Source organism: Dasypus novemcinctus, chromosome 11 (assembly GCF_030445035.2).
Source record: "Dasypus novemcinctus isolate mDasNov1 chromosome 11, mDasNov1.1.hap2, whole genome shotgun sequence".
NCBI classification, from domain to species: Eukaryota; Metazoa; Chordata; class Mammalia; order Cingulata; family Dasypodidae; genus Dasypus; species Dasypus novemcinctus.
In genome coordinates this window covers 61,335,194-61,362,539 of record NC_080683.1, presented here as the reverse complement: position 1 = coordinate 61,362,539, position 27,346 = coordinate 61,335,194, and the positions used below count along the sequence as shown (strand labels likewise).

General features: G+C 37.9%; 1 protein-coding gene across 1 annotated transcript; it reads left to right on the top strand.

The window, feature by feature from the left end:
• The first annotated feature begins 3,484 nt into the window (after nucleotides 1-3,484).
• On the top strand, nucleotides 3,485-25,586 carry AKIRIN2 (akirin 2). Its single transcript, XM_004454502.5, has 5 exons — nucleotides 3,485-4,293; nucleotides 20,186-20,329; nucleotides 23,478-23,627; nucleotides 24,619-24,690; nucleotides 24,915-25,586. Exons 1-5 carry the CDS (start codon nucleotides 4,059-4,061, stop codon nucleotides 24,923-24,925), a joined length of 612 nt encoding a protein of 203 aa, XP_004454559.1. The 5' UTR covers nucleotides 3,485-4,058; the 3' UTR covers nucleotides 24,926-25,586.
• The last annotated feature ends 1,760 nt before the right edge of the window (nucleotides 25,587-27,346 follow it).

Sequence of the window (27,346 nt, the reverse complement as noted above, 5' to 3'; positions counted from 1 at the left end):
CTTATAATTTATGGCCTGGTAACTGTAAGCTCCTACCCCAAATAAATACCTTTTATAAAAGCCAACAGATTTCTGGCTCTTTGCATTGGCTGACTAATCTACCCTACCACTATTAAATGGTGCTATAATAATATGGAGATATCACAGGTGCAGCTGTGCTGTAGTAGGGCTAATTATCTTGACACTCAAATCTGCTCTGCTTTTTGTAATTTAAAATTATTTTTTAGAGTCTCTTTCCTTGCTATCTGATGATCTGTTTTGCTTGTTGTAGCCAATATCTCACTTGCATCTTCAATTCCCTGGCTCCTTTTCCTTGATGATTCCAATTGGTTTGTGCTGGGAAATAAGATTCCCAAACAAGACAGACTTTGTAAAGAGTAGTTTCAGAGTCAGGGTACTGAAGGCTCTCTCTTGAGAAAAGTATGCGAATTTAAAAATATGAACTTCTTAAAATCTTATTTTGATTGTGATTTCTTTGAAAGTCCCTTAGGATAAATGAATCATATTTTTTTTTTCTTGGAGTGCATTATTCTTTATAGAGCACTCTCAAGGAGGAATTGCCTCTGACATAGAAAAGATTAAAGCTAGATAGAAGAGAATTTGCAATGGGGTTTTTTTACACTAGAACAGGATTCTGTATATTGTTTCTGGAAATCTTTAGGAAGAGTCAGACAGATAGTTTACAGGTAATCTTGTCTTACGGTTGGGGACTAATCTAGGTAAACTCTTGTAGTCACTTGAAGATATATGGTTTTGATGATATGCCCAATCAACTCGAAATAATTACCCAAATTCAGAATAACAAAGCCACAGTAAATTAGCCATATGATAGCTACAACAGAAAATAGTGTGTATTCTAAATATGGTGCTTAGAAGAGGTTACCACCAGCCTGCAAAATCTTATGTGGAAGGAATTACAATGTCTATTCTTCCCTATCTATACTCAGTCACATAGTGATTAAACATTTTTTTCTGCCCTAGGCTCCTGAATTAGAACTGCTGTTCCTAATGCTGAGCCCATGATTATACAAGCTCAGCAAGTAAAGCCAGCAAACACCTTGCTACACCTTATATATTTGCATTTATCTTTACTTAATATCAGAAAAAATAACTTGAAAATGATTTATGGTACAAAGAGGATCTTCAGGTTGAGAATGATGAGGTTTTGCATCATCCAGCTCTATCTACTTCTACTGGTTTTAGTCAAAGAATGATTCATCAGAATCAGATCCTGGAGAATATTTTGGGAGGTGTTAGAAAAGACCAATACTAAGTACAGATCAGCATCTTGGTAAAACAGCTTGATTTTCAGCAGAAGCTTTTGAGATTGTACAAATCAGAAAATACTTGTTAAGTAATGGAAAAATTATTCTATTAAAAGACTTTAAACTTTTAGGTCTTTGAGTCACAAGTACAGTTCTGACCTGTGTAGGTCACTGGAGCCATTAGCCCATCTATATATTTAAATTCATGTGACCTGATTCAACTTATTATTGTGTAAAGTAGTTTTCCTTTTCCTCTTGATCAACAAAATAAAAATTCATTCTCAACGATGTTAAGGACTTTCATGTACTATTTTTATTTTCAATTTTGTCTAACAAATATTCTTTTAGTCACTCCCCCATCCCTGCAAAGAACAAAAACAACATACACACAAAAAACAGCTTTCTTCCGCTCTATTTTATATACTATTTTAGTAGATATCTATCTTAAGAGACAAGGCTGATGTGGGTTGCTGGGGGCATATGGTAATAAAATATTCATTTAAGAAACATTCGATGGGCATCTACTAAAGTGCAAAGGTACAGTACTATTGGAAAGAAACTTACACTGTGGGTGGAGAGTGAGATTCAGGACCTGAAGATTCTATTACAGTGTGGTGAGAGTAATGATGAAGATATGAACATAGTTGCCTCTGTCTCTGGGCGTAAAATTTAGACCTGAAGGATTGCAGAAGGCTTCCAGGAGTTAATTCCTGGGTTGTTTTAAAAGCTATGGAGCAGAGAGCCTAAGTAAAAACAGAGGGATGAACAGGAGAGTCCCTCTTAGGTATGAAAAGATCCTTAATTTCTGGTAGAAGGGGGAGCTGCCTATCCCTGTGATTGTTTAATCTTGCCAGAGACCCATGTGCAAATAGGTTGTGCTGTGGTGACTACATAGGCAGCTATTGTTTCCTCAATTTACAAGTAGTCTAATTTATCTCAGATGATAATGACCCCCTTATTCCACTTCCCCCTTTCCAATTCAAATTCTATAACTTAAGGTCAAATCGTAATTTCAGAAAATATTTATCAAGAATATTAATGCTTTGTTACTTGTTGTCCATAGGTTAATTTATCTTTTCCTACTCATTTACATAAAATGTGTATATTCTGTTAATTTCACAGTACCATGGATTTCATGGAGTGTTTAGACTTTAGTAAAAAGTTACCTGGTGTCATGGTTCAGATGCTGTTTCATTAAATGCTGATCTTTTTCAAAATATATTTCTGAAACACTGTAATCTAAGAAGTTGTCAAAAACAGTGCAAGCAGGACTGCTGGTCTTTGAGATGGTGGACAATTCTGTGAAACAAGAACATACTGAACCACTGTCCAAAAATGGTATAAAGAGTAAAATACAAAGCTGCTACAAAACATGTTTCAGTTACTAAAACAACGTGCAGAAATAGGCATTGAAAGCCAGTATTTGGTATCTATAATTTCATAATATGGAATTCACATAACTAAACTTTATATTGGAGTAATGATATGCTTCAAAATGGGTCCAGTGACTACCACCTAGACATTTTATTGCCCAACAGGGATAATACTATTTCTGATATCATTTGCTTTTTATGCAAATCAAAGCAATCTGGTTCCATACTTTGTTCAAATCCTATTAACCACAGAAGCAAAACTGGCTTTGCAGAATTTAGTAAGTGGATGCAAGCAACTACATGGGAATGCAAAGCATCGAGTTCAAGGATCCTGTAATCTGATACAATGACTCTCAGTACTAAGAAGGCTCCATAATCTACTCATTAATTCCTACTTCAGAGCTCTATATGACAGATTTTTGTTTTTGGTACCTTTGCTACCGAAATTAATCTGTCTTGGAGTATTAGGTTAGCTTAGTTTTCTATCTGCCGGTTGTTAAATCACTATGGGAGCGATATCAGGACAGCTATATATTGAGTTCTTTATATTAATCTATTTTCCCCACCAGTTTACTTTCCGCTCTCGCACTCTCTTTGACTCTTGTTTCTCTTTTGCTCAGTTTCTTCTACACTCAAGCTGTGTAGGGGGATTTAAATTCCAACCCGGAACACGGAATCTCGCGCCCTGCATGACGGGAGTCGTAGTTTCCTTGACGCTCCCTAAGCGCCTTTTATTCCAGTTTTTGCCCCAGCTAAAAACTACAACTCCCTGAATGCTCCCTCAGTGCCCACCCCTAGGCGCACGCGCCCTGAGGCCGCAGAATTTGAATCGGCGGCGTTGTTATTGACGCCATATTGGAGCCGGCGGCGGGTGGAAGAGTCGTACAGGGGAAGTGGAAGCGGGTGGACGTGTTCGCTTGGGCTCCTGCTTCCGCCTCACCTCGCAATCCCTCCGCATCGACTGCCGCTGGCCACTTACTGACCCTAGTTGTGTGCTTTAGGAGCCGCGTTCCAGCTACACACCTCACAGGACTGGTATCGACCTCCGTAGGGAGCCGGTCTCAGCGCAGGAGCGCTTAGGCGCGGCGCAAAGCTCGTACGGACAGCGGGGGCGGCCGGAGCCTCTCCCGAGGGAGCCGCGCCTGAGGAGGCGGAAGAACCCCCCTGACGCGGCTGGCGTGAGCTGCCGCGAGCTGCCGCTACCGCCCCTCCCGGTCTCGCCTCGGCGGCCGCGGGCCACTGCCTCTGCCGCGGAGGCAGCGGCGGCGGCTCTCTCGTCCTCCACCGGCGCTCCGCTTTCTCTTCCTGAGCCCGTGGGTTAGGCTCTCCCCGAGTCCCCGCTCCCCTCTCCCCTTCCCCTCCCCCTTCCCGCCACCCCTCCCCGACCCACCCGAGCCCGGTTCCTCCGCTGCCCCTGGCCATGGCGTGCGGAGCTACCCTGAAAAGGACTCTGGATTTCGACCCGCTGCTGAGCCCGGCGTCCCCGAAGCGGAGGCGATGTGCGCCATTGTCGGCGCCCACCTCGGCCGCCGCCTCTCCCTCGGCCGCGGCCGCGGCCACCGCCGCCTCCTTCTCGGCCGCCGCTGCTTCACCGCAGAAGTATCTTCGAATGGAGCCTTCCCCCTTCGGCGACGTCTCCTCCCGCCTCACCACAGGTGGGTCCCGGCCCCGCGGCCGCCGGCGTGGGCGAGGGAACTAGGGCACCGGGGTGCGCTGCGGCCGCTGGGATGGGGGAGCTGGGCTGGCCCGGGGTTCTTGGCAAAGTAGTCGGGCAACCGCTTTTCTTTTAATTTGTCCCTCTGGCTACGGAGACACAATAGAAAATGGCCTTGTCAAGGGCGGTCGGGGGGTGGGGTGGGTAGGAGCCGTGCTTTGCCGGTGTTACGGGGAAGAGGAAGATCTTTTCTTTCGACGGAATGACTGGACTTGGGTGTTTCCGTCGGCTGGAGAGCCCCAGCGGAAATGCTTAGAGAAGGCATTTAGGCGAGAGAAGGGTCACCTTTAACCCGAATCTCGATGTCTTGTTTTCCTGAATCGATTGGCTGCAGCTATTAACTCTGGACCTGGGTGGTTTGAGGCGAGGCGGCAGCCCCTCCTGCAGTTGAGACATGGCTGATTTTAGCTCAGAGCGGGTGGGGGGTGGGGATGGATGTCACTGGGGCGAGATCTAGGCCTGTCATTAATCACCCACAAGAACGCCACTTTGGCTGAGTCAAGACCTGTTTTCCTAGCAGGGTCAACAACAAAGAAAATGCTCTTCCCGAGTATGGTAATATGACCACGCTATATACCTTCAGACCTTAAGAAATCTTGAACTTTTAATGAAAAGCAAATTGTATAGCAAATATGGGGCGAGCAGTTGCTTTTAGTTGGAAATGCTTTATTTCTCGCCAACAAAGTACGGTGGGAGAAAATCTAGGCGTTAAGAATAATAAATTATACCCAGATTCCAAGGGACTAAAGACTATTTTTGCTTTTCATCTTGTAACATTTCCTGAAAGTGACTATGGGGAAATGGGTTTGAGCCGCTTTGTACAGCATGTATATGCCCAGGTTTTTTAATACTTCGAAAGCCTTAGGTTGTCCCCCTGGCACAGTCCTAGGATAGGCTTTTGTGGACTTGAAGTGTAAATCTGTTTCCTTTGTGTGTAGCGTGCAAAGGTTTTGTTTATGAGCCTATGGTAGTAGTATGACCCATAGACAAAGCCTTTGCCGTGCTTCATTTAAATGATTAGCTATTAAAAAAAATCTCTGGGCAATATATACCTTTATATTAGGTAACTTCCTTTTGGAATTGACTTAAAAAAAATTTTTTTTTTTTGAAGTCAGATTTTTAAATCTCCTTTCCAGATCTGTGAGGGGACCGTCAAATACCCAGGTTATTATCTTTGCTATTAAATATTTGATCTAACTTAAGGATATGCAGTTTTGAAGTTGTAGTAAGCCTTCAAAGGAATTTACAGATAGTTTATCTGATGACTATACCTAAACTGTGTTCTATATAAAGGCATACGTTGAATTATTGTTTGGCTTTACTTAAAAAAAGGAAACATGTTAAAAAACGAGCTTCTTCTGTTTAACATTACTTTTGGTGTTTTGTCCTGTTAAAGAGTGTCAGGGAATCTATGTTTAACAATTGAGAAGACCATTTAAAAACAGCTGTAGATTAATCAGTAATAAATTTCAGTCTAGGGGATAAATTAATACAGTTTTGGGTTTGGGAGTTAAAGTATATCCCAGTGCCAAAATAGTCTGGAGCATATAGCAAACCATCCAGGGGGCTGTGACATTCTTCCCCACTTTAAAAGAACTTATTCAGAAAGATCATTGAAAATTTGTGATTTCATTGATACACTTTAATCCTTGGTTATGAGTTGGCTCATTATCTAAAATAAGTGGACTAATAGTGAAACCACTAGAATTACTGCATAGTTTAAGTGGCTCATTCAATAAATTTACATTCATTTTCCAAAATATAGCTGTCTCTTTAGATGCTTTTTCACATCCACTTTGGTAATTTGATCATACCCTCACATCTAAAGACAAATCCTAACTGACCTTTATTAAAAATTATTTAGCTTTTTGAACTAATCTGAAAATACTATAAAAAGTTAACTTGGGAAAACCAGTTAAAATTTCTAAAGTTTTGAATTTACTATAAATTTGAATGACATCCTAAATGTAATTTAATTTGGCTTTGTGCTCACAAGGCCAATTTTGGGTGTGCTTCTGACTGGTTTTTGTAATAGTGCTGTCATAATGGGAGCTGCAGTGTTGTGTAGGTATCAAAGAGCTTTCCAGTGTTCATGTCACCCAACTTGGAAATAATTTTTTCCCATGTACCTAGTTTTTAGAGTCCTATCTTTATAGTGGTGATTCTTAAACTTCACAGTAGTGAGTACCCATATATCCTTAGCTGAAACAAGTAGCTGGGGTCCGAAGTGGACAGTGGCTCAACAAATTGAGATTGATTGGGGCTCTACAGGAACTCTTCTGTTTTTCTTTCACTTCTGTAAGTTCAAGTATAATTGGAATAATTTAGAACTGGAATACTGAAGTGAATATTTTTCAGAGCACTTATATAATTTATCTTCGTTGTTCTCTTCTGGATGGATGCATAGTGTTTTCTGATGGTGTAACTGAAGTTATGTTGGGCTTTACTAATGGTTTTAAGTCTTTTTGGTCAGGTATTCTTTAATAAGAAACTTGGACTTAAGTTTTAAACCCTAGCTATTACTTTAGTCATCTCAGGAAGGTGATTCCAAAGTCTGTCTTGATGACTGTTCTTATTTAAAATAAATATTTTCCCTGTTGCAACTTCACATCTGGAAAAAGGAACTTTTATTATGTTAATTAGCATTGTGACTTTTTTAGGGGACCCTAATGTGTAGCATATCCCAAACCTGGCTGTTGAAACACCTGTTAGATATCCTTTGGGACACCTGAGGTAGTATTTCAGAAATGCCATCCAGGGTCTAGGGCCAGGGTTGGCAAACTATGGCCCTGTTTTTTTTTAGGTACAGTTCAGGAGCTGAGAATGTTTTATATTTTTAAATGGTTGGAAAATAATCAAAAGAAGACTATTTCATGCTGTGAAAATTACACGAAATACAGATTTCAGTGTCCATAAATAAAGGTTTATTGGAACACAGCCATCCTCATTCTTTTTGAGTATTTCCTGGGGCTGCTTGCATCATGCTTTGGCAGCATTGTAGTTATAACAGAGACCCTATTGCCCTAAAGTTCAAATGTTTACTCTCTGGCCCTTTGAAGAAAAGGTCTGCCCACCCCTAGTCTCTGGTGTCAGCAGTGAGGTTTGTTAGTAATTCTGGATGTGAGAAAAGGACAAATGAATGATAAGTAGAGGTGGTGGGGGTGGGGGTGGGGGCAAGCGTTGAATATGGTAGGGGAAATGAATGCTTCTAGTAGTTGCATCAGTACTAATCCTGGAAAGTTAGTTGAAAACAGATTCAGAGTGTTCTATTCTTCTGGGTTGCTTTTTGAAATCTTACAGACTATTACTAGTTAAATCTTACAGACTATTACTTGTCATGCTATTGCCAAGAAAAAATTTTAAGAAAGAAATAAAAAATATTAACATTACAAGAGACTGTCAGTCAAATCCAGTTAAGTCCAACACATTTTTTTCATAATTGTGTAGCGACAGAATAGTCTGTGGGTGTCAACTTATTTGTGAGTTTGCTGAGCATGTTCCTATCTTTTGTTTATGTGTTGGTACCATTGCTTTACTCTGCCTTAGGATTTGAGTTGGATGAAGAGTTAAATTCCTTTGTAAGAACTCAATTGTATTTGTTGGAAACTTGCCATTAAAATTGGAAACTGCAGCTTGTGAATGGGGAAGGGTTTACAGGAGCATAAATTGTTCACTAGACATGCCTCCAAGCAGAGACACCAGCTGGCTTAAATGAAGTATAAATGGTTCTAGGCAAACAAATGAGATATCTGTTGGAGGAGGCAGCATCTCACTTCAGATGTCATTTATATTGAACTAGAAGTGTTTTAATATTTTGTGGTTATTTAGACAGCTGCTAAATTGCTTCTAGTTTCTCGGTGGGTTTGGCAAATAAATGGTTTTTAATGGTCGTTGTACTTTGGATTTTAAATTTGGTATTTTATTTAGGACTATATCTTCAGTTATTTCATAGTTTTATAAATTATGCTTTTACGAATCCTGTACATTTATGGCCATGAAAAGCGGAGTATAGATGTATTCATTATTGAGCTATTTTGAACGTAGAAAAATAATGCTTGAGCATAACATAGAAAAACACAGGGTTAAATATGGATAGGTCAGAGGTTAGCCTCACTTTCTGTATGGATGCTCTTACGCACCATGGTTGCCACAGAGACTATCTGATGTAAGGGAGAATAACAAATTCAATTTTTGAATGGCTTCAGAGGAAAAGAATCTACTGTGCATTACACAGGTAGGCCTTTTCCTAAGTGTTTAGACCTGGGAGCTCAGTATTAGATATACTTTTGTTTTTGAAGGTTGAGAATAGAAAGATTTAGTGCACGTGCCCTACTTGAGTATTTTTCCTATTTTAAAATAATCTTTTGTTTTTTCTTCATCTTATGTTAAAGAAGAATGCAAAGTGATAGCGTGGGTTGAGTTTGGAGATTTTGGACATTCTGATCTTTTATTTCTAAAAGAATTGAATGATTTACAGCAAATTTCTTAAGTGATAAAGTCATTCAGTTATACTGAACAGGTAATCTTTGCAGGTAAATTAAAATTTTAGTGTTTGTCAGCTTTGTCAGCTTTGATATTTATTTGGAGCATATTGATAAAAATTTAACATTATGCCAGATTTTTGTAACCTTTCTGGTATTAGTAGGCTATGTTTGAGTGGTGGTGGTGGTGGTGGTGGTGGTTTAAAACTTGCAGCCTGAAAAGCAGTTATTAATAAATGTTAATTTGCCATGGGATATAGATTAGCTACTTATTTTCTTCCTTTAGAAATCTTATGTCATTAGACTTTGTGTATCACAGATGTCATAGCCAGGTCATACTGAACTTGCAATTTCTAAATTTATTCATGTATCTCTTTTTTCTTAACATTACCAAAGAATGAGACTTCTACTCTAGAAGTCACTTGTTCACACCTTTATGAAACATGTTTTGGTTCTAGATACTCTGCTGGTCGGGCACAGAAGAAAAGATATAAGGCAAAGACTCCAAGGACTATTTAAGGACAGCCACCACTGATACTTAGCTTTTTAGCTTTCTAAACTTGAATTAAAACACTTAATCTTTATGCTTTATCAGTATACCTATTTTAGCTCCTTGTAGACATTTTCCAAATTAGCATTATTGTCACCCTTGGCATCTAAGTTAAGCATTAAATTGGTTTACTGGTTAAATCACACTGTATTACTGTCCTTGAAACTTTAAAAGTGATTTTAAGTGTAGGGTGAAGCTTGTTTACTGGCTGAGTTTTTGAAACAGAAGGTATAGTTTGACTTTGGCTTAGTTTTCATTTTCTCTTAATGTTAATTCTTAGAAAAATACACCCCCCTCCCCCCCCCCCCCAAAAAAAGGAAAAAAAAAACTAAAGGGAAAGATTAGGAAGAGTTGATTTTTTTCTTTTGTTTTCCTTTTAAAAATAAGATAGTGTTGTGGAACTGATTAACAATTGAAGAATAGAAAGTGGAATTTGAAAATCTGTGAAAGGCCAATTTTTTAAAACATTACTGCCCTTCAGCTGTGCCTTTTAATTATTATAGGGGATTGCCTAATGTTAAAATAGAATTCTCTGGAGGAAAAACTTCAAGTGGTATGATTGGTTAAAAGTATAGGAGATTTTGGGGAGTCTCATCCTCACTATAACAAGCATCTGTGGTCCAAGGTAAGATAGTGCTTTATTAGAAGCTGGCACTCTTGTCAATTCTACGTGTGCAAATGCTAACCTGTCAGTTTAGAATTAATCCTCACACTTAAAACATCAATAAAATATTCTGGTTGGATATGGCTGCCAGTCCTAAGATGGGGCAGTTTAAAGACTCTTGAAGTAGCCCTTTCATAAATATCTGAATGTAATGTGGAGGTTTCTTAATAACTTGTTCTTTTATAGCCATTGATTGCTCTGTTCTAGGGTTTTTGGTACATGAGAATTACACTTAGTCTGATAACTACTGTCTTTATTGGAAAATTTTAAAAAATGAACACTTTCCCCCTTCCCCAGGAACTGCTTATCTGCTTTCTGTTTGCAATTTTGCTATTTCTAGTCATCTCTTATAAATAATGTCATACAATTTATGTGCCTGTGTGTCTTGATTAACTGAGTGCATTTTCAAGGTTCTCTCATGTTGCAGCATGTCTCATAACGTCATTTTCTTAGGGCCAAATAGTAATGCCATTGTGTATATGTACCATATTTTCTTTATCCATTCATTTCTTCTTCTTTTTTTTTTTTTTTTTAAAGATTTATTTATTTATTTCTCTCTCCCCCCCAGTTGTCTGCTCTCTGTGTCCATTCTCTGTGTGTTCTTCTGTGACTGCTTCTATCCTTATCAGCAGCACCGGGAATCTGTTTCTTTTTGTTGCATCATCTTGTTGTGTCAGCACTCTTTGTGTGTGCGGCGCCATTCCTGGGTAGGCTGCACTTTCTGTCTCACTGGGTGGCTCTCCTTATGGGGCACACTCCTTGCACGTGGGGCTCCCCTACCCGGGGGACACCCCTGCGTGGCACAGCACTTCTTGTGCACATCAGCACTGTGCATGGGCCAGCTCCACATGGGTGAAGGAGGCCCGGGGTTTGAACCGCAGACCTCCCATGTGGTAGGCAGACGCCCTATCCATTGGGCCAAGTCTGCTTCCCTATTTCTTCTTTTTTTAAGATTTATTTTTTTAATTTCTTTCTCTTCCCTTCCTCGCTCCCCCTCTCCCCCCCCAGCTGTCTGCTGTCTTTATCCATTTGCTGTGTGTTCTTGTGTCTCTTGTGTCTGCTTGTTTTCTTGTCAGTGGCACTGGGAATCTGTGTCTCTTTTTGTTGCATCAGCTCTCCGTGTGTGTGGAGTCATTCCTGGGCAGGCTGCACTTTTTTCGTGCTGGGCAGCTCTCCTTAAGGGGTGCACTCCTTGCATGTGGGGCTCCCCTATGCGGGGGACACTCCTTGCGTGCATCAGCACTGTGCGTGGGCCAGCTCATCACAGGTCAGGAGCCTTGGGTTTGAACTCTGGACCTCCCATGTGGTAGGCGGAAGTGTGTCTTGATTAACTGAGCGCATTTTCAAGGTTCTCTCATGTTGCAGCATATCTCATAACGTCATTTTCTTAGGGCCAAATAGTAATGCCATTGTGTGTATGTACCATATTTTCTTTATCCATTCATTTCTTGATGGACTTGTTTCCAGCTTTTGGCTGTTGTGGATAATGCTGTTAGAAACATTGGCGTGCAAATATCTGTTTGTGACCCTGTTTTCACTCTCTTTGGGTCTCTACCTAGAAGTGGGATTGCCAGGTCAAGTGCTAATTAATTCTATTCTTAAATTTTATATTTATTTCTCTCCCCTTCCCTGCCCTCTCTGCCCCCCCCTCCAGTTGTCTGCTCTTTGTGTCCATTTGCTGTATGTTCTTCTGTGTCCGCTTGTCAGTGGCACCCAGAATCTGTGTCTCGTTTTTTGTTGTGTCATCTTGGCTGCGTCAGCTTTCTGTGTGTGCGGTGCTATTCCTGGGCAGACTGCACTTCTTTTGTGCTGGGTGGCTCTCCTTATAGAGCGCACTTGTTGTACATGGGGCTCCCCTACGTGGGGAACACCTCTGTGTGTCACAGTACTCCATGTGCGCATCAGCACTGCATGTGGGCCAGCTCATCACACAGGTCAGAAGGCCCTGGGTTTGAACCTTGGACCTCTCATGTGGTAGGCAGATGCCCTATCCATTGGGCCAAGTCCGCTTCCCTCTATATGTAAATTTTTGAGGAACTGCCATATTGCTTGCCACATGGATACACTATTTTACATTTTAATCAATAACTCACTAGAGTTTCACTTCCTCTCTATTGTCTCCAAAATTTATTTTTTTTGTTTTGTTTTTAAAATAATAGCCATCCTTGTGAGTGTGAAGTGGTATCAGTATAGTTTTAATTGCATATCCCTAAAGGCTAATGATGTTGAATATGATCTTTTCATGTGCTTTTTGGCCATTCATATATCTTTTTTGGAGAAATTTATTTGAGTCCTTTGCCTGGTTGAAAAATTTGTTGTTGAGTTTTAGGAGTTATTTATTTATTTTGGATAAGGGTTTGAAATTATTTTCTTTCATTCTGTAGGTTGTCTTTTCACTTTCTTGATAACTTTCTTTGTGCACTGATAGAAAAATTTAATTTCGCTAATATCAAATTTAAATATTTTGTTGCTCATGCTTTTGGTGTCATGTCTAAGAATTCATTATGAATCCCAGGTCTTAAAGATTTGCTTCTATGTTGTCTTCTTAACGAGTTTTTAACTAGTTTTAGCTCTTTTATTTGGGCCCCTGTTCCATTTTGGGTTGATTTTTGTATATGGGTCAGGTAGGCGTCTAACTTCTGCATGTGGATATCACAACATTTGTTGAAGAGACTATTACTTCTCCATTCTGTGTATACTTAGCACCCTTGTCAAAATTAATTGGCCATAGATTTGTGGGTCTGTTTCTGACTTTCAGTTTTGTTCCATTGATTTGTCTGTCTTTATGCCAGCACCACACTGTTTTCACTACTTTTGCTTCGTAATATGAAATCGGGAAGTGTGAGTCTTCCAGCTCTGTTATTTTTCAAGATTGTTTTGGCTATTTGGGACTCCTTGCAGTTCCATATTAATTTGAGGTTCAGCTTCCCCTGGTTACTCTGTCTTGACAATGAAAATTTTTCAAGTTTTAGGGAATGAAAATGTCAGTAAATACATGATAGTAATTGTTCTGTCTTGACTGGTATTCTGTTTTTAAGAGTTAGGTTTCTTCCTTGTGATTTATTATAACTTTAGATGATTCATGCAAATACTGGCCAAGGTAGTGGATGAGAGCTTGTCCTGAATCTGCCTGGCTTTGCCATGTTCTTGCCGTGGGACCATTTGGAAGACCTTGGAGTTGAGCTTCATTTTCCTCCTCTGTAGAAATATGCACATGATAATCTACTTCCGGGGATTTTTGTGAGAATTAAGAGCATTTCCTGTCACTGAGTGCTAGAGACAGTCAAAATAGGGCAGTCTCAAATGAAACTTTCTACATTGTCCTGGCAGTAGCTCTGCCTTTCATAATAGTTTTGCCTCTTACTTTACAGGAAAAATAGAAGCCATGAATTGAATATTTCCTCATTTTCTGGGACCCCTACCAACATTTGGGCCTATCCTTTTTTCTTTAAGTGTCATTGTGGAGGGTTAAATAAGATAATTAAAACACTTCACATGTGCTTTTTAGCTGCTATGTTCTTTTTAAATTTTATTTTTTGAGTTACAGGGGCTGAAGATTGAACTTGGGACCTCGTATGTGGGAAGCCAGTGCTCAGACCACTGACCACACTGGCTCCCCTTAGCTGCTGTGCTCTAAGTATCCTCCTCTATGAAGGGACCTTATCCTCTTGATTATTCCTTTTTCTCTTCTCACTAGGTCTTTGTTTTTAAATACTTTCATTTTTCCCATTATAAAGTAAATATTAATAAAACACCCTCATTATTCTCCAGCTGTCATCCGGATTCCTTTACTTCAAAGCCATATTCAAAGAGCTGTCTAGTAGACTAACTTGCTTCCATTTCTTCAGTTTTCATCTCACTCCTAGGGTATTTGTGCTTTCAATACAGCTTTTAAGTCACAGTGACTTCCATGGTACTCATTCCAATCCTTATGCTACTGACTATTTCCTTCTTTTAGAAAAGCTTTTTTTCTTTTGTAACAACAGTTTTCCTCCACTTCTCAGCTATCCCTTTCTGCCTCCACTTAGCTATTAAACCTGGGAATTCCTCACAACTTAGTTCTAGGTTCACCTCCACTCTTGTCGTCATTAATAATCTTCCTAAGCAGTCATATGGGTGCCGCCTGCCTTCAGTTTCCATGAGATGATTCCTCTAGTATCTTTTAGTTCAGATAATTCCTCTTGGTTTTGCCAGCCATGGGGAATTTGTCAGGTATTTTTATTGTCAGATCTTTCCAGTAGCCCACAGCATCAGACGTCAGAATTTTTGTGAAATCTGTTGATTTTTAAGTGTTCACAAATAATTTACATTAAAAAATATTTGAGATAAACAAAAGCTGATGTCTGTGGACTTCCAGTCAGTACTGGTGTGAGAGACGGTCTTAATTGCTCTTTTATTTTTATTTTTATTTTTTTTAAAGATTTATTTATTTATTTAATTCCCCCCCCCTCCCCTGGTTGTCTGTTCTTGGTGTCTATTTGCTGCGTCTTGTTTGTCCGTTTCTGTTATCGTCAGCGCAAAGGGAAGTGTGGGCGGCGCCATTCCTCGGCAGGCTGCTCTTTCTTTTCACGCTGGGCGGCTTTCCTCACGGGCGCACTCCTTGCGCGTGGGGCTCTCACGCCGGGGACACCCCTGCGTGGCAGGGCACTCCTTGCGCGCATCAGCACTGCGCATGGCCAGCTCCACACGGGTCAAGGAGGCCCGGGGTTTGAACCGCGGACCTCCCATATGGTAGACGGACGCCCTAACCACTGGGCCAAAGTCCGTTTCCCTTAATTGCTCTTTTAAAGGAGACATGATAGAAAAGCAAATGTGTTTTTTCATTGTCAGACACACAATGATGAACATGAATTCTGTTTTTTAAGAAAGATGCTAGAAAAAGTGAACTTAATTACATTTGAGTAATTGGGAAATTATTATGGAGAATATGCCATTTAAGGAATTCTTAGAAGCAAGCATTATGAAAAGTTGAGATCGTGCGGTTAGGTATAGCTAACAAGTTTGGCAGGGGTAAAATGTTAGCTAGATGGCAAGTTAGGAGTTACAGAACAACTGTTGATAAAGGTGAAGAGCTTAAATAAAATTGCCAGTTGACTTTGTGAGCTGAAGTCCAAAGAAGAATATATTAGAAAGAATCACTGTATTGTTTGTTATGTTATATAATGATTCTCCATAAGTAGGTCAGATAGCTTATTAGCTACTTGAGAAGCTACTTGCAAATAGTAAAGAGCTAAACAACAAAAGCAACAGAGTAAACATATCCTCTTAGAATCTAGTGTATTTAAACCCTAGAGGTGTGAAGCTTCTTGGATCTTAGATAGGAGATACCTGCTGATTGTTGTTGGACTTCTTGTAAATTGACTTATTTATTTCAAATAAGTAAATTGACTTATTTATTTCAAATAAGTAATCATTGGCTGTTGTATCAGTGGAGTAATAGAATTTGACCTATAGTGATTATAGCTTTTCTTCTTCCTGTTGTAGGAAGATAAATTACTACCTCTAATCCAGTAAAATATATTTATAAAATGTAAATTTAGAACTTAAACCAGATGCTTTTAAGGTATAATACATAATACCCTAACATATAACTGTGCAGGTGTTTTATGCTTCTTAGGTAGGAGTCATGCTGATTCAGACAGAAGTTAAAATTGTAAGAGTGCCTTTACTATCTTAAGTTAAATTTGGTCCTGGGTCCCTTTGACATAGCAGTAATTTTAAAGTGAATTGAAATTGGTATAGCTCATTTTTTTTCGTAAGCTCTTGGCTGGACAAAAAAATTGTCCTTAACACTACTTCAAGTAGAATGTATGAACAGTTTCTGTTTCTGGACAGATGGTTCTGGGAAAATAGCTAATTTACAAAGATGTGCCTCCATAGCAACTCTTATTTGTGTTTTGATTTAATTGATATGGCAATCCCTAGTATGTAGTTCAGAGCCCTAGAGTTGTTATTTTATTTGGCACAGTTTCTTAGTTTTAGGTCTTAATGGCTATGGCAGGTTTTCTGTACGTAATTGTAACTATCCGTATTCATGTAGACGGACAGACTTTTCAGTTTATTTTTTAAGCCCATTGAGTTGTCTGTTTATATGCACTTTAACTTTACATTTTTTTTCAAATATATTCCATAGAAAAATGAATGATGTTGGCATATACGGTGATACAAAAGGGTCTCTTACTCCTAAACTTAAAACTTTTGTGCAAAAGTTTAGTTTCATGTATCAAATATTTTGAGCTTGTCTTACAGACTCTAGAAAGATACTTTGACTGCTTCTCCCCATCTTGTGGTTCTCCTTTTAACACATTTTCATTTGCCTCTCATTCCATGTTCTTCCTTTTGCTATCTGTCCATCTTTTTTTTTTTTTTTTAAGATTTATTTTTTATTTCTCCTCCCCACCCCTAGTTGTCTGCTCTCCGTGTCCATTTGCTGTGTGTTCTTTTGTGACCTCTTCTATCGGGGTTCCCCTATGCGGGGAACACCCCTGCGTGGCACGGCACTCCTTAAACTCATCAGTGCTGCGCATGGGCCAGCTCCACACAGGTCAGGGAGGCCCGGGGTTTGAACCGCGGAACTCCCATGTGGTCGGCTGACCACATGGACATTGGGCCAAGTCCGCTTCCCCCTATCTGTCCATCTTTATGCTGTTTCCTTCCCTCATCAGCTCAGTTATTTTTTATCACATCAACTGATTCCTGTTTGTATTGTTGTCCTTATTTATGGTGTCCAGATTTTCTTTAATCATTGTCAACTAAGAAAAATAAGAGGTTAGTATTGCCTCTAGCCAGGCCTTTTCTTTTCACATGTACCTGGATTTTTTTTTCCTATTTAATAATTGCAGAATTCTGGCTTATTGATACCTCTCCTGCTTGTTAAGGAAGAAAGTTTTATTAGGAATTTCAATGGCATTTACCTGATTCTGGAATGAAAATGAATGGAGTCCCCAGGACCTCCTAAAAACAAAAACAAGCAAGCAAACAAGAAAACCACCTCAGGGGAGCCAATGTGGCTCGGTGGTTGAGCACCAGCTTCCCACATAAGAGGTGCCGGGTTCAATCCCTGACTCCTGTACCTTAAAAATAAATGACATGAGTCATAGAATTTGCTAATAGTGGCTTTTACTTAACCTAATACAGTGGAAAAGTCTTAGCTGTATTTCATGGTCTAAAAGTGTAAAGTAGTTTAATTATCTTCATGACAAGTCTCTGTATTTTGCTTTAAACGGTTGCTGTAAATTCAGACTGTGCTTCATAAGCCAAATATTAAGATTGTATGGTAAAAATTGGAGTCTGCTGCCGATAATGTAAGTGAGGCTTTATTTAACTTTTTCTTTAATGGACCATAATTTGCATTGGGAACACAATGTCGGATACTACATGTACTTGGAATAAAATGTCACTTGCTAGTTTGATAAGAGATGGCTAGATCTAAGTAGTTTATGATTATGTAGACTAAATAATTTATTAATATATGGAAAGTCTCTAACTAGTTTGTATAGAAGCAACATGAGCCGGCAAAAATACTTAATTTTAATTCAGCATTGTAAGTTTTGGAATATGGTATCTGGAGAAATTTCTTGAGGAATCGGTTTTAGAACTCTTCATACCTCTGAACTGAGATAATTTGAGCTTGTGCCTTGCAGTTAGCTGTTTGCTACTTGTGTTCCTGAGATCTTGGCTTAGTTAAATTGGATCATTTACTGCATAGCAGTGTTGATCACATGTTAACCATTGTTAGACATTTGAGGGTACAGTGAGGCTTAGATGACATAGTTTCATCATATTAGATATAAAAAGCAGTGCAGCCAGTAATAGTGTTCAAATTTCTTTCAGCTTTTTATCTGACAGTAGTGATTGTTGGCAAGGACTTAGAGCAGCTGGAACTCTCATTCATTGCTGGTGGGAATGCAAATGGTACAACCACTCTGGAAAGTGGTTTGGCCGTTTCTTACATAGTAAGACCATATATATACTTTTAAGATCAGGCAGTCCCACTCGTGGGTATTTTTGTACTCAAATGAAATAAACCTGTGTTTACCCAAGACTTTCACTTGAATATTCCTAAGAACGCCATTATAATTCCAAATTAGAAACAAACCAAATGCATTGTGGTATAGGCATACAGTGGAATACTAGTCATCAATTAAAAGGAAGGAGTTACTGATTCATGCAACATCATAGATGAATCATAAAAGCATTATGCTGAAAGAAGTCAGACAAAAAGTTTATACTCTGTATGATTCCATTTATATGAAATTGTTGAAAAGGCAAAATTATATAGTGACAGCAGATCACTATATTGTGGGGGGTGGGCAGTGAATTTAACTTCATAGGGGCATGAGAGAACTTTTTGTGGTGATAAAGTTATTTATCATAGTTGTAGTGATTGCAGGACTATGCATTTATCAGAAGTTGTTGAATTGTACACTTAAAGTTGAATTTTGTCATTTGTAAATTATACCTTGATTCTTTAGCTTGTTAGCAATGTCTCTAAGCATTGAATGGTTTAGAGATTTACACAGCAAATTTTAAAACGTTTTACCATCTCTTAATCCTGGGTTGTATCTTTGTTGAGACAATCAAATGAACAAATTAAGTGATACGTATTCTTTTGGTACGGCTTTAGTTATTTTGTGACTCAAAAGGGAGACGAAAGTAACGTTAGCTGAGAAACAGCTGTGTAGTGACAGAAAAGAGTGTATGTGACACAAAAGATCCATGTTATAGACAAGTTACTCTAAGCTCGTACACCCTGAAGTCTCTGGTTGTGACTAATAAAGATCAGGATGATGGTAGCTTTGAACAGGAAGTGGCGATAAGAGTGAAGCTTTCTGTCTACCAGATATTTAAATAGATACCTTGATAACCTTTTAGAATATTGCCACTGAAAAGAGTTCTGTAATTTAAAAAATAAGAATATTTGTGTTTGTGTGGGTTGGTATTAGGATGTTGCACTAGTTTTAGAGGACATCACTGGTGAATCTTGGGGAGCCCATTTATATCAAGGTATCCTTTTAGCTCAGCTACTAGTTATTTCACACTGGTAACTTTGTTTTTAAATTACAAACTATTTGAAATACCTGGGGGAAAAAACTGAAGATGACCATAACTTGTGTTGGACAAAAGTTAACATTTTTTTAAAAACTGCAATTTAAACATTATATTAAGAACAATGTTAAGTACAGCTAAATTACAAACTGTTATCATTCCAATATAAGGGACAGATTTGTATTGGGATTAGTATATTTTTTGGGATGCAGTTTCACATGGATAACCAACCATTAATTTAGGAACTATGGTGTGTGTGTGTGTGAGAGAGAGAGAGAGAATGTGTGTATGAATGAGAAAGTCTCTTTGGAGGAGGGTGGAAACCTCAGGCAGGGACATTCTAGATATGCCAAATAGTAACTATTTTGAATGCGAAATCTTTCTAAAATGAATCATACTATAACTTTACCCCTCTTTTTGATGGCTGTGATTAATGATAATTGTGCTCTGGTATAGTGGTTCTCATTTGAGTACCTGTTATGTACCATTGTTTTACATGGTGTTTGCTGTCTCCCCCTCCCCTAAGTCAAAATAATTATTTACTGCTAATACAACCTATAATGGTCTTAGGTTCTTTTGAGCTTAATGTTAATTTAATATCCCTGTCTATTGTTTTGCCATCCTGTCACTTCTCAGTGGTGTGTGCTTAAATGTACTTAGTTCTCCCCATTTCTCATTATTTATGGGTGAGAAATAGTCTGTTCTAATAGTTCTACTTGTGATGAATAAATAAGCTTTGAATTGGGAACTCAAGAATCTGGGTAAAATGTGTGTTTTGGTGTACAGACTCCCTGACCTTTATTTTAAATATAAGACTTGTGTATTTATTTTATTTTTTGCTAATCAGTTCTCAGCAAGAACGATATTGTTGAATAGCTTAATTCCAAGTGGTGGTGTATGTTTGCTAGTTCCTAGTGTGTATGCCCCCATATACACAAAAACTAATCTCTCTCAATGTCAGCTTTCTGGATATTATTTGAAGGGAATAGTTTGGGTATATTGATTCTACTAAATAATTGTTGAACCCAAACTTTTTTTTTTTTTAACTTGAACTTTTTATCTTGCCAAATTTTAACTTTTTTTCTTTCAGAACAAATTCTGTATAACATAAAACAAGAGTATAAACGCATGCAGAAGAGAAGACATTTAGAAACTAGTTTCCAACAGACAGATCCGTGTTGTGCCTCTGATGCACAACCACATGCATTTCTCCTCAGTGGACCAGCTTCACCAGGTAATGATAAACCTATTAAGTGAAAGGAAATGGTATTTGGTATGGGAAAAGTGTAACCCAAATTGTCTTCAGTCTGTTAAGTTCCTGTTTTTCCCTTTGATTTTTAAGAAAAATTATACAAGTAATACATGATTTCTTAAAAACAAGCAATCACCTGGATTCCCATTATCCAAAGATAATATATAATTTCCCCAAAATGGACTTTCAGTAAGTGCTGTTATTTGTAGCCTCCATTTTTTTTTTTTTTTTAAGTTAACAATATATCGTGTATTTCTTATAGACTGACAGAATACTGGGCCATTTTATGGATTTGCTATAATTATTTAACTTTCCATTATTGATAATGGACTTAGGATTTCTTGCTGTTACAGTGTGTGCAGACATTTTTGTACATATTCCCTGAGAAGACACTTATGTTAGGATAAATTCCTAAAAGTGAATTTTCTGGTCCTCTATTTGTTTGTACCAGCCTTTTGTTGGACAGAGTGGTTTGCAGATATATATATATTTTTAAGCAGAAAAATGAGGGCTGCTTGAAGATAGGAAGAGGAAAGTTGACGAATATCTTCTTGTTGACAAAGAACCATCAAAAGTGGCTTTTACCTTTAGTAGAGTTCTCAAGCAAAATAGTATTTCTTGTGACAGCAGTTGGCTGAATTAGTTCCATCTTCCCTCCTTACCTTCCTTCCTTTCCTTCCTTTTTTGCAGGGATAAGAACATTTGGGAGAATAGAAAAGCAATCAAAGCCATAAAATAGTCAAAATTAGGTTAGGAAACATGAAATAATAAAACTAAAAATACAGTACTGCAGATTTGGCGGCCCTGTGTAAGTGGACAAAACATGGTAAGAGGAGATGAGGGTTGGAGACCAGACTGTCAGCTGGAGACCAAGATCATCATTATTCATTGGTCAGTTTACTTCTCAGAAGGCCAATTAACTGGCAGCTTCAACTAACAAAGCTGGAATTTCAAAGTAAAGATAAAGAGCCTTAGTAACTATGTTATAAAGTTGGTGCACTTTATTTTTGAGATAGACACACTTCTAACAAGCATGTTTAACTGGTTCCAGCCACTGTAGGCTTTAAGGAGCAAGTCAAAAGAGGAATTTATGGGCAGGAGGAAGAAACAATAACAAACGAGTGTGTATTTGTATGTTTATAAAATAATTGCAGCGTTGTTACAGTGGATGACTCATAATCCTAACTTATCAAAAAATTAATTTCAAGTGTTCTTTGTAAGAATTGGGGAATGGTGTTTTTGGAAAATCAAAGTGCCTTCTGTAGTACTTAAAGAGGACTGCATTTCTGAAAAAATCCTTAATAAGAAGTATCTCGGTACCCAATAAGTCCTCATGGCTGTTAGATTAATAGTCTTTAAGAATTCTTAATCATAAAATTTAAGTGTTGCATATTATGTATATATTTTGAAGAGTTTTTTTCTTTCATAAAGTGGGCTTTTAGCTGTTACTATTAAGAGACAAAAACTACATTAGAAAAATAATACAAAATCCAGATAAGCAAGAAATAAAAATGATCAGTGCTCCTCCTTTCATATATCATGGAAATTAGCTTTAATCCTAGTAGGTATAAAAATACTTGCCCCAAAAAGTTTCCTTACTAATTATTAATGATATTGGCAGATACTGATGTTGCAGGTACTTTTGGGTTTAGGTTGCTTTAGAACTTATTTAAATGACAGCATATTTATATGACATTATGTAATTTTGAGCATATCATTATTATCAGTTTGATGCTTCAATATGCTTTTCCAGTAACAGAAATGTTCTTATATCATGTTAATTTAAAGGGAATTCATGGTCACTCTATAACTAATTATGCTTCTTTAGCAAGGGGTGAGAATTTACATTCTTAGGGTAAATATCTCTAAAAAGGGGATTCATGCTTTATGTACTCTTTTTGAGATACTAGGGCCGGTGATTGAATCCAGGACATTGGATATGGGAAGCTACCTCTCAACCACTGAGCCACATCAGCTCCTAAGTTGACTTCTTTGCCTGTTTGCTTTTTTTTTTTTAAAGATATATTTTATTTAGTTCTCCCCACCCCCTTGTTGTTTGTACTTGCTGTGTCTGTTCATCTTCCTTGTTTCTTTAGGAGGCACTGGGAACAGAACCCGGGACCTCTGATGTAGGAGGGAGGTGCCTAATTGCTTGAGCTACTTCAGCTTCCTGCTTTGCTGTGTCACTCATGTCATCTTGTGTCTCTTATTGCATTAGCTTGCTGCATCTGCCCATTGTGCCAGCTCATGCTCTTCTTTAGGAGGCATTGGGAACCAAACCAGGGACCTCCCATGTGGTAGGCGGGAGCCCAGTCACTCGAACCACATCCGCTTCCCTCACCTGTTTGCTTTTTGTTTTAGTTTCTGGGAGGCACTGGAAACTGAACCTGAGACCTCCTGTGTGGGAGGTGGGTGCTCAACCATTTGAGCCACATCTGCTCCCTGTGTACATTCTTCTGTACTTTTTTCTTTTTTTAAGTTAAAGATTTTATTGAACCAACATGAAATCTATTTTTCTCTTATTTTGGTCATGGAAAGCCCTTCCAAATTAAAGTGTTTGGAAAATGGGAGTGAAATGGCGATGGAGTAATCTCCACTTTGTTGTGGGCTGTTTAGATATTGCATGTGACCTTGAAGCATAACAGTGTCTTTGCTTAGGCACTCCTTTGGGATTAAATGAAATTAAGCTTTAGACCAGAAATGTCCCTGATTTCTATTATAGGAGAGTTTGTAAATTAGGCACCAGAACACTTTATGGTGTGGTATTTGCCAGAATGGAGAGAGGACACTAGCATGTAATGGAATCCATTCTTAATGTTTGATGTTTGTTCTAAGTTTTGTTTGTGTCTTCAGAAAATTTTCTCCACTTACCTCTAGGCACTTAGTTTTCCCCTTATTTGATTACTTTCTGCTGTTTTTTTTCCAGTCATAACATAGGATTAGTGCTTTAAACCTGTTGTAAAACTACTTGGGAAATCCTTTGTTAAAATCTGATAGAAAATGCTTATATATATATATAAAAACTTTGAAATCGTTGAAATGATCTGAATGAAACCTCTTTTTGCTTAGAAAGATGCTTCCTGGGATGGCACTAAATTAGATGTTGTTTTTTTGTTCCTGTTATACATAGGGACTTCATCTGCAACATCCTCCCCATTAAAAAAAGAACAGCCCTTATTCACTCTCCGGCAAGTTGGGATGATCTGTGAACGTCTGTTGAAAGAACGTGAAGAGAAAGTTCGAGAAGAGTATGAAGAAATATTGAATACAAAACTTGCAGGTGTGAGATGAGTTTATTTTATAGTTTCCCAGAAACTCATCATCATTTCCCATGTGCATTTCATATCAGATAGATAACCCTTTCTATATGCTGGTATAATATATTTTCTAAGCAGCAGATTCCTTTCAAGGAAGGAATTGATCCTTTTAGCTTGTAGCTCATCTTAATGACCTTGAGAAAGAGTATTAGGTAGCCATGTAGAAGAGCAAAAGTATTAGTGAACTAGGTTTTTCCTTTGCTGTTCCCCTGTGCTAAAGATAGATTTTAGCTGTTTTTACTTCAGTTTAGCTGTGGATATTTGGACTTTAAATCTTATACGATTTAGCCATCATTCGAATAGGTATTTGGCGCTGTTAGCATCGATTTAGAGTATATCAAGCTTCTGTATTGTGAGAATCTGATATTTTGAAAAACTTGGGAAAATTTGATAATTTATGTACAGTAAATAAAATTTAGTATGTATAGTAACTTAAATCAGAATGCTTAAATTCTAATTTTAAGCCATAGATTTTTACTGGATATAGCTACTGTAAACTTAGGTTTTTAAAGAATTAAAGTGTTTAAGATAGGTAAGAGAATTTGCTAGTTATACAGCATCTTTTTATCTTAACCTAATCTTTTACTCCTGGCATTTGATTAGGTTACAGGTGGATGTGTTTGAATATAATGTATTTTGTTATGCTTTCATTGTTCTCTTTCCTCTCATTGTCATTCATATACCACTTATAATAAACTTCCAGAGTTAGAAAGGTATCTTTATTTCAGGTTCTTTGTTTTTATTAAATTAGAAAATAAACCCCATTCAGGGGATAAGCTTCCCAACTGACTTACATGTCATTTCTATTTGATACACTGTTATTCCTATAGTTATGTGTGTCTGGTTAAAGTGCCAATTTAGGATTGTTTCACTATATCTCGGATCCATCTGGCCCTTAAAAATTGGGCCAGGCACTTTGAAAATTGTATAATTGACATATACCTTTGTTTATAGAACAATATGATGCATTTGTGAAGTTTACGCATGATCAAATAATGCGACGATACGGAGAACAGCCTGCTAGTTGTAAGTATTTCACCCTTGAGTCTGTTAAAGAGAAGACATTTATTGTAAAAATTTTCATACCAAAAAACAGAATTTAACATAAAATGGAGGAAATAGGTGGCAGAAGAACTTAGAAGACTTATTTTGGTTATTTAAATACCTAGGGCAATATTGGGGATGACTGTCTGGTATGTGTTTGAATTTTGACTTGCACTTTGCACTAATTTTCCTTTTCTTCTCTTTAGATGTTTCATGAATCACATTTTCTGCATATGTGGGCTGCCTTGTTCCTGTTGAGTTGTTGCAAGAGGTCCCAGTTATGACATGCAGCAATGTCAGTACCCCCCTGTGAATACAGGATATTTCAAGCTTTTTGTCAGTGGTAACCACTCTTAGAGGCAGCATCTGGTTTTGGAGATTTCTCTGATGTCAGTACCACCTGGATATGGACCTTTGCTACCTGTATTAATACCAGTGGCCTCATGTGCTGTCTCATTACAGTTTGGCTTCTTTTATTAATGATATGTTTGAAAAGGATTAAAGCTGGTATTCTAGAACTTGCCCTTCACTGGTTGTGTAAATAAAACTGTAGAATGACACTTCAGACTGAAGTTTGTGTGATTTTAATTGTGCACTACAACCAAGCTGTAACCAGTTATTAATAATTTAGAATGTAATCCCAGGACAATATTAAGCAAATAGTGCTTCTGTGAAATAGGAGGAGGGCATTTCTGTATTCCAGGACTTCTTTGGGTTTCAGAATGGGTTTATATATATATTTTTTGGTAGTTTTTATTTATTCTATTAGTCTTTTTAACAAATGTTTATTGCTGCATTTTTTTTCCCCCAGTGTATCATTGTTTTACTGCTCTTGTAGTACTGGAATTTAGTTGGAAGAATAAAACATTTACTTCTAATATGCTTGTTCTTTAATGTACAGATGGGTAGTGTGTGAATAAAGCCAGTGTTAAATGTAAGCATTTCCAGGAATGAAATTTTGTGATAAGATGTAAAAATCAATCTTTTAACAAACTAATGTAAAATTTGAGTGGTTATCAAAAACTGAGTTCTCATTCTAAATTGCTTCTTTGTAACTGACTGCATTATAGAATGTTTTACACATATAAATAGATCAATTTTAGTAGCTGTAGAATTTTTTCCCTCAGAAATATCAGGAAAATCCAGTTGTTATTTTAAGGATTTGATATGTGATATTTGAGCAAATTTAATTCACTTTTCATACATTGTGGTTTAGGTTCCCTTTAAAAGAAGAGAGCACAAAAAATAGTGAATTCTTTTGTTGAATTCTAACAGCTTATTTCCATGGATTAGTCAATCCTAAATTTACTGGGACATAAACATTTATAATTGAGCTAATTCGTGGAAATAGAAAAGGATTCCCCTCCCTTTTTAACTTTGGTTATTGTTTTACCAATTCTTTGTTTCATACAGGCCCAAAAAAGTAGTGTAGGGATCTCTCACAAGATCCCCAGACAATTCATATGTCCATAGAGTTCGAGAAGCATCTTGCTGTCATGCCGGTTGGCTATAAGGTAGATATTTATATTTACCTTTTCCAGGTTTTAAAAGGATAGTACAGGAATTCTCAGCCCTAGCACTATTAACATTTTGGGCTGTATAATTCTTTGTTGTGGGGGTTGTTCTGTGCAAAACAGGACTTTTAAAAGCATCCCTGGCTGCCATCTACTAGATGACAGCATTACCCCCCAGTTGTGACGGTGGAAAATGTCTTCAGATCATTGCTGAATTTCCCTTGGGGGGCAAAACTGTCTCCAGTTGAGAACCAGTGCTATAGAGGAACAGTGTTAGGAGGAGAATGCAAGTACTGAATTAAATTGTGGAGGTGTGGGAGTAGAGTGGTTGGTTATTCTCATCCATACACCAACCACACATGATCCACTTAGAAAGATAACAGCTACATAGGGATGCTGAATTCCCAAAGATTGCCAAAATTGCTTTTAATACGTAAATATCTGCAGAATTTAGTGCACTATCAGTCTTCTTTCTCTTTTAGTAAAAGGCGGTCACTTCTGATATGCTGTATTTGTTGTTATAATGTATTAGTTCAGATATCAAAGCTATCTTTGGCTTGTAGCAGGAACTTGACATAAACCTAGAGAAAATGGTTTCCAGATGTGATATTTATTGCATCAGTATTGCCTGGAGAGCTTTTAGAAAGGATTCTCAGGTTCTTCTAGAAGACTGCTTTATGAGATTAGGGTGGGGTGGGGACAGGGAGTGGAATCTGTTAAAATGTTCCCTGTATGCATTTCCACCTAGGGTTGGAAATGATTGTCTTTGTCTCATTTGGGTTCTCTCCATTCCCTTCAAAATTACAAAGCATTTGGTGTTTGTAATTAGGAAAAAAATTAAGACATAAGATTAAAAGAATGTACTTAAATGGAAAAATTAACATTTTGACATTTTTTGCTTTATGTATTCTTTCAGACCACTTCAAAGAAACTCTAGGCATGAAAGTACATGCATCTCCTTAGAATGTTATCTTCACTATCATTATTCCACTTAAAGCATTTCCCTAATATATCACATCCAATCCAGTTTTTCCATTTGTTCCCAAAATGTCTTTTACATTTCCCCCATCCCCGCAAGGATTCAGTTAGGATTCTGACTTCTTGAAAAGACTAGGTATGTGCTC